Source organism: Salmo salar, chromosome 23, assembly GCF_965601325.2.
Source record: "Salmo salar chromosome 23, fSalSal1, whole genome shotgun sequence".
NCBI classification, from domain to species: domain Eukaryota; kingdom Metazoa; phylum Chordata; class Actinopteri; order Salmoniformes; family Salmonidae; genus Salmo; species Salmo salar.
Window position 1 is genome coordinate 51414276 of NC_138313.1, and position 10220 is coordinate 51424495.

A 10220-nucleotide genomic window follows, 5' to 3' on the forward strand; every position below is an offset into this window, starting at 1 on the left:
TTTGATTGCACTACTAGTGATAATCCAAACATTGGAGATAATTTCACCCTTAAACAATACTGTGAGCTGTGATTATCTTCAGCCTTGGGGAAATAAGTGGCTGATGGTTTTGAATGGTTAAGAATGTCCGAACACTTTCAAAGCTGCCAATTCACCACTTTACTGACAATGTTTTTTAATTTTTTTATCTAAATTTAACTAGGCAAGTCAGTTAAGAACAAATTCTTATATACAATGACAGCCTACGGGGGAACAGTGGGTTAACTGCCTTGTTCAGGGGGCAGAACGACAGATGTTTTACCTTGTCAGCTCGGGGATTCGATCTAGCAACCTTTCAGTTACTAGTCCAAATGCTCTAACCACTAGGCTACCTGCCATTTAGATCCGAAATGGATCTTCGTCAGGTCAAAAGAAACAAACTGAGTGCTCACATCCCAAAATATACACATTTCACCTCACATAACCACTACGGACGTGACACACGGTGGGTGCAAAAACAATGCGTTTCTCTAATAATTTGATATCAATGAGATGGGCAGATGTAGTAGTTACAGAAATGTCTGTATGTACAAAAGTCTCGATGCAAATGAAATCATTTCTGAAACTCAATTGTGGTGTCAAAGTCATTACATGATGAAGTGAGGGGACGAAAGATAAACCCTTAACTCAAGGCCAACTCACATGAAGTATTGATGGGACGTGAAGAAAGGTTGATCCCCCTCAGGCATTCTGAGTGAGTGTCCAATAGCGGCCTTGCTCCTCTGTTCTTCCTACCCATCAGGCACTTCTTCCACGTCCGCGGTGCTGCTGACCCCAGTTGGGCCATTGAGGGTATCCTCTTCCCCCCTCGCTTGTGTCCTAACAAAGATCCACATCCCATGGGAATCATAGCTTTAAATCCGAATCTGCATCAAGAGAAGATGCACTCGAGTGCGGAGGTAGGGTAACCTGTTTTGGGTAGTCTCGGACTTCACTGCGTGTCTGTCTACGGCCTCGCCGGGGATTCCCTCTTCACAGATTCACCTCATTCTGTTCATAGTCATTGTGGAGCGCCGATAGAACTTCTTAAAATCTTCCTCGTTCTGACGTCCTGCTACAGATCAGTTTCGAATTTCAAAAAAAGTGTGCTCTCCATATTTGTGAGTTTCTCCCCGGGGTCAGTTATAGCTGCATGCAGTTGTAATTTCACCGCTTGTCTCTTCTCACGTATTCCACCCAGTTGCTCAGTTATTTCCTGGATAATAAGATGAGATCAAATGAGCATTTGTTCGTTGTTTGGCACCACTGGTCACAGAAAGTCTCATTGTCTATGCCCGATTGTGGGTCACCCTCTGGATTCTAAGGCCTTGTGGAATCAATTTCCTGCGCAATTAGTCAAAGTGACAGCGTGGGGAGATGAATACACGTCTTTCTGTCATATAGGTGTTTGTCTCTTTTGTAGTGATTCCGTTGTTCCCCCCCCCCCCCCCCCCCCCCACACTGGATACAACATGGTTGTCAAACAAAGAGTCTCTTGTCATAATGCCCGGGGCATAATCTTCCCGTTGTGAATTCAAATGTCTTATGGGAGGTTAAAATCCTATTTGCCATCTCAGGTACACACCCAAATGACGGTGCGTACTGGAGTCTTGCAGATCGGAGTGCCGTATGAAAAGGTAGTACCCCCCCGTCTATAGAAAAAAAGTTTGTGGTTATACGCACATCCTTAAAAAGAATAGGTGCTGGGCTAATGAAGAATACTATTATAGAACGAGAAGGCCCTCTCCCCAATTCACCGCTTTATTGACAATGTTTCCACCAGAAACGGATCTTCGTCAGGTCAAACACACGGGAGTGTTCACTTTTTCAAAATATACACATTTCACCTCACATGACCATTGCGCACATGACGCATGTTCAATGCAATGTTTATCTCTAATAACTTGATATCAATGAGATGGGCAGATGTAGTAGCTACAGAAAATAATACATTTACTAAAGTAAAAAAATAAAAAGTAACACAATAACGATGCTGTATACAGAGGGTACTGGTACCGAGTCGGTGTGTTGGGGTACAGGTTAGAGGTCATTTGTACGTGTAGGTGGGGGTGAAGTGACTATGCGTAGATAATAAACAGCGAGTAGCAGCACTGTACAAAACAAATGGGGGGGGGGGGGGGGGGGGGGGTGAATGTAAATATTCTGGTGGTCTTATGGCTTGGGGGTAGAAGCTGTTAAGGAGCCTTTTGGTCCTAGACTTGGAGCTCCGGTACCGCTTGCCGTGCGGTAGCAGAGAAAACAGTCAGTTTTATGGTCTTTCCTCTGACACCGCCTGGTATAGAGGTCCTGGATGGCAGGAAGCTTGGCCCCAGTAATGTACTGGGGCCGTACGCACTACCCTCTGTAGTGCCTTGCGGTCGGAGGCCGAGCAGTTGCCATACTGTACCAGGTGGTGATGCAACCGGTCAGGATGCTCTCGATGGTGCAGCTGTAGAACCTTTTGAGAATCTGGGAACCCAAATCTTTTCAGTCTCCTGAGGGGGAAAAGGTTTTGTCTTGCCCTCTTCACGACTGTCTTGGTATGTTTGGACCATGATAGATCGTTGGTGATGTGGACACCAAGGAATTTGAAACTCTCGACCCGCTCCACTACAGCCCCGTTGATGTGAATGGGAGGCCTGTTCGGCCCACATTTTCCTGTAGTCCACAATCAGCTCCTTTGTCAAACTCTTGGTTCAGACCTCTAGGAGACATGGTACACAAACAGTGGATCCAATACAATTCTCTTCTCAGGAATTCTCTTCCTAGGAGTCTTAACATGTTCGATACTAAATGTATCTCAGTGAGCTAATGTTATGACGAGCCTCCATGAAAATGCACAGCCACACAGGTACATTTATCTAGCATCTCCCATGTAGGGTTTTACACCAATGCTTCCAACTTTCAAAATGATTCTAATCTTATAACCCTTCAGGGTGGATGTCAGTGACAGAATCGAAAAACATTTCTTCTGAACTTAACAGAGCTTCAGAGTCGGTGACTAGAGACGCAACCATATTGATGGGAGACGAGATCTCAGACGAGTCCCCCCCCCCCCCCATTTTGTTACATTCCCCAGCAAGAAACCCCCCTAAAAAAATGTTTGCTTAAAACAGAAGTGGGAACTAAAAAAAAAAAAAAAAAAGAGTCACTGACAACAACCAAAACATAACAGGTGGGGTTTTAGGAAGGGTTCTGAAAGATGGGGGTGTTGGACTAGAAACAACCAGAACCTAAAAGACACCCACCAAGAGCTGAACTTGATAACTTTGCCCAAGAAGAGAGGCAAACAAAATTGAAAACCCACACCAAACTTAACAAGACACAGAAAATCAGATAAAAGGATTGTTTTGTTTTTTTCAGAAATCAAATAGAGAGAGACAACTAAAGGTGTTTAACCTTCCACATCTCTCAAAACAACTGGAACACTGGGCCAGCCGCTTTAAAAACACCTTCTGACTTAACGAGGTGACAGCCAGCACAGGTGTAACACATACTGACTTAATGAGGTGACAAGTCAACACAGGTGTAACACATACTGACTTAACGAGGTGACAAGTCAGCACAGGTGTAACACATACTGACTTAACGAGGTGACAAGTCAGCACAGGTGTAACACATACTGACTTAACGAGGTGACAAGTCAGCGCAGGTGTAACACATACTGACTTAACGAGGTGACAAGTCAGCACAGGTGTAACACATACTGACTTAACAAGGTGACAAGTCAGCACAGGTGTAACACATACTGACTTAACGAGATGACAAGTCAGCACATGTGTAACACATACTGACTTAACGAGATGCCAAGTCAGCACAGGTGTAACACATACTGACTTAACGAGGTGACAAGTCAGTACAGGTGTAACACATACTGACTTAACGAGGTGACAACCAGCACAGGTGTAACACATACTGACTTAACGAGATGACAAGTCAGCACAGGTGTAACACATACTGACTTAACGAGATGACAAGTCAGCACAGGTGTAACACATACTGACTTAACGAGATGACAAGTCAGCGCAGGTGTAACACATACTGACTTAACGAGATGACAACCAGCACAGGTGTAACACATACTGACTTAACGAGGTGACAACCAGCACAGGTGTAACACATACTGACTTAACGAGGTGACAACCAGCACAGGTGTAACACATACTGACTTAACGAGATGACAACCAGCACAGGTGTAACACATACTGACTTAACGAGATGACAACCAGCACAGGTGTAACACATACTGACTTAACGAGATGACAAGTCAGCACAGGTGTAACACATACTGACTTAACGAGATGACAAGTCAGCACATGTGTAACACATACTGACTTAACGAGATGCCAAGTCAGCACAGGTGTAACACATACTGACATAACGAGGTGACAACCAGCACAGGTGTAACACATACTGACTTAACGAGATGACAAGTCAGCGCAGGTGTAACACATACTGACTTAACGAGGTGACAACCAGCACAGGTGTAACACATACTGACTTAACGAGATGACAAGTCAGTACAGGTGTAACACATACTGACTTAACGAGATGACAAGTCAGCGCAGGTGTAACACATACTGACTTAACGAGGTGACAACCAGCACAGGTGTAACACATACTGACTTAACGAGATGACAAGTCAGCACAGGTGTAACACATACTGACTTAACGAGATGACAAGTCAGCACATGTGTAACACATACTGACTTAACGAGATGCCAAGTCAGCACAGGTGTAACACATACTGACTTAACGAGGTGACAAGTCAGCACAGGTGTAACACATACTGACTTAACGAGGTGACAAGTCAGTACAGGTGTAACACATACTGACTTAACGAGGTGACAACCAGCACAGGTGTAACACATACTGACTTAACGAGATGACAAGTCAGCACAGGTGTAACACATACTGACTTAACGAGATGACAAGTCAGCACAGGTGTAACACATACTGACTTAACGAGATGACAAGTCAGCGCAGGTGTAACACATACTGACTTAACGAGATGACAACCAGCACAGGTGTAACACATACTGACTTAACGAGGTGACAACCAGCACAGGTGTAACACATACTGACTTAACGAGGTGACAACCAGCACAGGTGTAACACATACTGACTTAACGAGATGACAACCAGCACAGGTGTAACACATACTGACTTAACGAGATGACAACCAGCACAGGTGTAACACATACTGACTTAACGAGATGACAAGTCAGCACAGGTGTAACACATACTGACTTAACGAGATGACAAGTCAGCACATGTGTAACACATACTGACTTAACGAGATGCCAAGTCAGCACAGGTGTAACACATACTGACATAACGAGGTGACAACCAGCACAGGTGTAACACATACTGACTTAACGAGATGACAAGTCAGCGCAGGTGTAACACATACTGACTTAACGAGGTGACAACCAGCACAGGTGTAACACATACTGACTTAACGAGATGACAAGTCAGTACAGGTGTAACACATACTGACTTAACGAGATGACAAGTCAGCGCAGGTGTAACACATACTGACTTAACGAGGTGACAACCAGCACAGGTGTAACACATACTGACTTAACGAGATGACAAGTCAGCACAGGTGTAACACATACTGACTTAACGAGATGACAAGTCAGCACATGTGTAACACATACTGACTTAACGAGATGCCAAGTCAGCACAGGTGTAACACATACTGACTTAACGAGGTGACAAGTCAGCACAGGTGTAACACATACTGACTTAACGAGGTGACAAGTCAGCACAGGTGTAACACATACTGACTTAACGAGGTGATAAGTTAGCACAGGTGTAACACATACTGACTTAACGAGGTGACAAGTCAGCACAGGTGTAACACATATTGACTTAACGAGGTGACAAGTCAGCGCAGGTGTAACACATACTGACTTAACGAGGTGACAAGTCAGCGCAGGTGTAACACATACTGACTTAACGAGGTGACAAGTCAGCGCAGGTGTAACACATACTGACTTAACGAGGTGACAAGTCAGCACAGGTGTAACACATATTGACTTAACGAGGTGACAAGTCAGCACAGGTGTAACACATACTGACTTAACGAGGTGACAAGTCAGCGCAGGTGTAACACATACTGACTTAACGAGGTGACAAGTCAGCGCAGGTGTAACACATACTGACTTAACGAGGTGACAAGTCAGTACAGGTGTAACACATACTGACTTAACGAGATGACAAGTCAGCACAGGTGTAACACATACTGACTTAATGAGATGACAAGTCAGCACAGGTGTAACAACATACTGACTTAACGAGATGACGCCAATCGATGGGCCCCCAGGTGCTAACGTCCAACTTCTAAATATAAGTGGAAAACCAAAGCCTGTAACATCTATGCTAAACACACTGACGCAAACAAGCAAAGTCATATATATATATATATATATATATATATATATATATATATATATATATATATATATATATATATATATATATATATATATTTCTTAATGTATGGCTCTGAGTGCGCCTGCCTGCCCCCCTCCACACACAATAAGACAGAAGAAAGAAAGTGATAATCACATTGAAACACTAACTAGCTTTTACACTAATACAACTATAACTACAACACAAACCTATACCGATCTAATACAAGTCAAATAAAAGTACAAATTGGACAAATTTAGGCTAAAGATGACTTCACTATTTTACATTTGTAATATGGGGGACAGAGAGAAATGATTGACATCAATGATTGCCACCACATCCAGATCGTCCTGTCTATAGACCGGGCTACTCACTCCGTGACACCGGTACCGTGGATAGTGTTTCCATCGGGAATAGGGTTGAGTTGTATCGGTTCAGGCTTTCTTCTCTTCTGCATCCTGTCTTCCACACTCTTTTAACTTGTTTATATTAAAAAAAAATACAAAATAAAATAAAAAAACGATAAACCGATCAGACAAAATAACCGGTGTGTTGTTCCGTTCTGCTTTTTTACTTTGCTGTCTATCAAAAACAATCCCGATTCAGGGTTAAATAACTCTCCCGAACGATAGGTGAGAATCGAATGTAAATCAGTTGAAATTATAAACTAATTCACACGGATTTTCTCTGACTTCGCGCAACAACAAAAAAAAAGAAAGAATCAGATATAAAATACTAAACAGACTAGATGACAGTGAAAGATTTAGCTGGTTATTTTACATCTTGTCTACTTGTTGTTAATGAGAAGATGGTGGGGAAAGGCTGTGAGATGTTACGTCAGTGTGTCTTCCGGACAGTGTGGAGAAGCGCGTCTCCTATTGGACCACAGTGGTATTACCATACTGTACATTAATAACTCTACACAATAACACAACGATGGCATTTCTTTACGACACTAAACCCCATTTCAAACCAAACTAAACGTTCCTCTCGACGTGTTAGACGTGTGTAAGGCTATGCTTCGTGCTGAACAAACTATCCTTGATTATGATAAGAGGCGTGACTTTAATCTAACCCGTAATGACATAGCAATCACTTAATTATCTTTTCATTTTTTTTTTGGTGTCTTTATTTCAACCTAATATCTGGCTTAGATGGGATGGATATTTATTTAAATGGAGTAATGACTTTACTAATGTTTCTCCATAGACCAGTGGTTAAGACACTGCCCTTCGAACCAAAAGATCGTGGGTTCAAATCCCAACACGGGTTACCTTGTGGTTGATCAGTGTAATCTGCAGTACTGAATAAGTGTGCTGTTTGTCCATGACGCCACAGAGAACGATACTGGTGCTCACCGATAGGGCCTAACGAGTTATTGGGATCCCTGTGCGATGGTTCCATACAAACTATGTTTTCAGATTTTTATTTATTTTTGCTAAATAATCTCTCTCACAAAACACATCGTTTCCCACGGGGGACCAGTACGGAAGAAAAAAAAAGTATGAAAAGAAATGCATGAAAATGAAATGTATGCATTCACTACTGTAAATCGCTCTGGATAAGAGCGTCTGCTAAAATGACTAAAAAGTAAATGTAAACACACACAATTGTTCAAAAATAAAAGATGATCATTGACTTTCATTACTACTGCAACTGATGAAACTAATTTCTTGTTAGTTGATTGTGAACAGATGTGGGTGCATGTCGGATACTTCTCTACTGTATGAATTTGTTGAACCATGCGGCTGATATGTGAAGTGGGAAGTTTACATCCATCAATGTAAAGATAAAATAAATACATTTTCGCTCCTCTCACAAATGATTGCATCTTCTTATTATCTTTAGCTGTTCTTTGTTCTGAATAATTATTTATTAATTATGTACATATTATGTACAGTTGAAGTGGGAAGTTTACATCCACTTCGGTCAGAGTCATTAAAACTCGTTTTTTCAACCACTCCACAAATTTCTTGTTAACAAACTATAGTTTTGGCAAGTCGGTTAGGACATCTACTTTGTGCATGACACAAATAATTTTTACAACAATTGTTTTACAGAGAGATTATTTCACTTATAATTCACTGTATTACAATTCCAGTGGGTTAGAAGTGTACCTACACTTAGTTAACTGTGCTTTTAAACAGCTTGGAAAATTCCAGAAAATGATGTCATGGCTTTAGAAGCTTCTGATAGGCTAATTGACATCATTTGAGTCAATTGGAGGTGTACCTGTGGATGTATTTCAAGGCCAGCCTTCAAACTCAGTGCCTCTTTGCTTGACATCATGGGAAAATCAAAAGAAATCAGCCCAAAAATGTAGACCTCCACAAATCTGGTTCATCCTTGGGAGCAATTTCCAAACGCCTGAAGGTACCACGTTCATCTGTACAAACAATAGTACGCAAGTATAAACACCATGGGACCACGTAGCCATCATACCGATCAGGAAGGAGACGCGTTCTGTCTCCTAGAGATGAACGTACTTTGGTGCAAAAAGTGCAAATCAATCCCAGAACAACAGCAAAGGACCTTATGAAGATGCTGGAGGAAACAGGTACAAAAGTATCTATGTCCACAGTAAAATGAGTCCTATATCGACATAACTTGAAAGGCCGCTCAGCAAGGAAGAAGCCACTGCTCCAAAACCGCCATAACAAAGCCAGACTACGATTTGCAACTGCACATGGGGACAAAGATTGTACTTTTTTGAGAAATGTCCTCTGGTCTGATGAAAGAAAAACAGAACTGTTTGGCTATAATGACCATTGTTATGTTTGGAGGAAAAAGGGGGAGGCTTGCAAGCCGAAGAACACCATCCCAACCGTGAAGCACGGGGGTGGCAGCATCATGTTGTGGGGGTGCTTTGCTGCAGGAGGGACTGGTGCACTTCACAAAATAGATGGCATCATGAGGCAGGAAAATTATGTGGATATATTGAAGCAACATATCAAGATATCAGTCAGGAAGTTAAAGCTTGGTCGCAAATGGGTCTTCCAAATGGACAATGACCCCAAGCATACTTCCAAAGTTGTGGCAAACTGGCTTAAGGACAACAAAGTCAAGGTATTGGAGTGGCCATCACAAAGTCCTGACCTCAATCCTATAGAAAAGTTGTGGGCAGAACTGAAAAAGTGTGTGCGAGCAAGGAGGCCTACAAACCTGACTCAGTTACACCAGCTCTGTCTGGAGGAATGAGCCAAAATTCACCCAACTTATTGTGGGAAGCTTGTGGAAGGCTACCCGAAACGTTTGACCCAAGTTCAACAATTTAAAGGCAATGCTACCAAATACTAATTGAGTGCATGTAAACTTCTGACCCACTGAGAATGTGATGAAATAAATAAAAGCTGAAATAAATAATTCTCTCTACTATTATTCTAACGTTTCACATTCTTAAAATAAAGTGGTGATCCTAACTGACCTAAAACAGGGAATTTTTACTAGGATTTTAAATGTCAGGAATTGTGAAAAACTGAGGTTGAAATGTATTTGGCTGAGGTGTCTGTAAACTAACGACTTCAACTGTATATCCACAAGAGTCCTAAAATTCAAACTCAAATCGCTAAATTAACCTTGGTATGACCATGTCAAAACAATTCCATATTTTAGCGGAGTAGAAACTCATCTCTGGGTCCTTAGACTGAATAAGCATTTATTTAGTAGAAAGACAGGCGCTACTGATAATACTGGCGTTATCGTCGAGGCAACGCTGTCTGGCATTAAAATATAATGTTTATTTTTTACCTTTAACTCGGCAAGTCAGTTAAGAACAAATTCTT

The 10220-nt window shown here is 41.9% G+C and overlaps 1 protein-coding gene and 1 non-coding gene across 2 annotated transcripts in view; one reads left to right on the forward strand and one right to left on the reverse strand.

Annotated features, from left to right (window-relative positions):
* Positions 1-7262, reverse strand: part of map2k1 (mitogen-activated protein kinase kinase 1) — a 79565-nt gene extending 72303 nt beyond the window's left edge. The window contains exon 1 of the mRNA XM_082968220.1: positions 6813-7262. Coding sequence (XP_082824346.1) covers positions 6813-6895 — 83 coding nt within the window. The 5' untranslated portion in view covers positions 6896-7262. The remainder of the gene's footprint in view (positions 1-6812) is intronic.
* Positions 7263-7715: 453 nt separating this feature from the next.
* Positions 7716-7847, forward strand: LOC123729984 (small Cajal body-specific RNA 14). The gene has a single exon (XR_006761678.1).
* The last annotated feature ends 2373 nt before the right edge of the window (positions 7848-10220 follow it).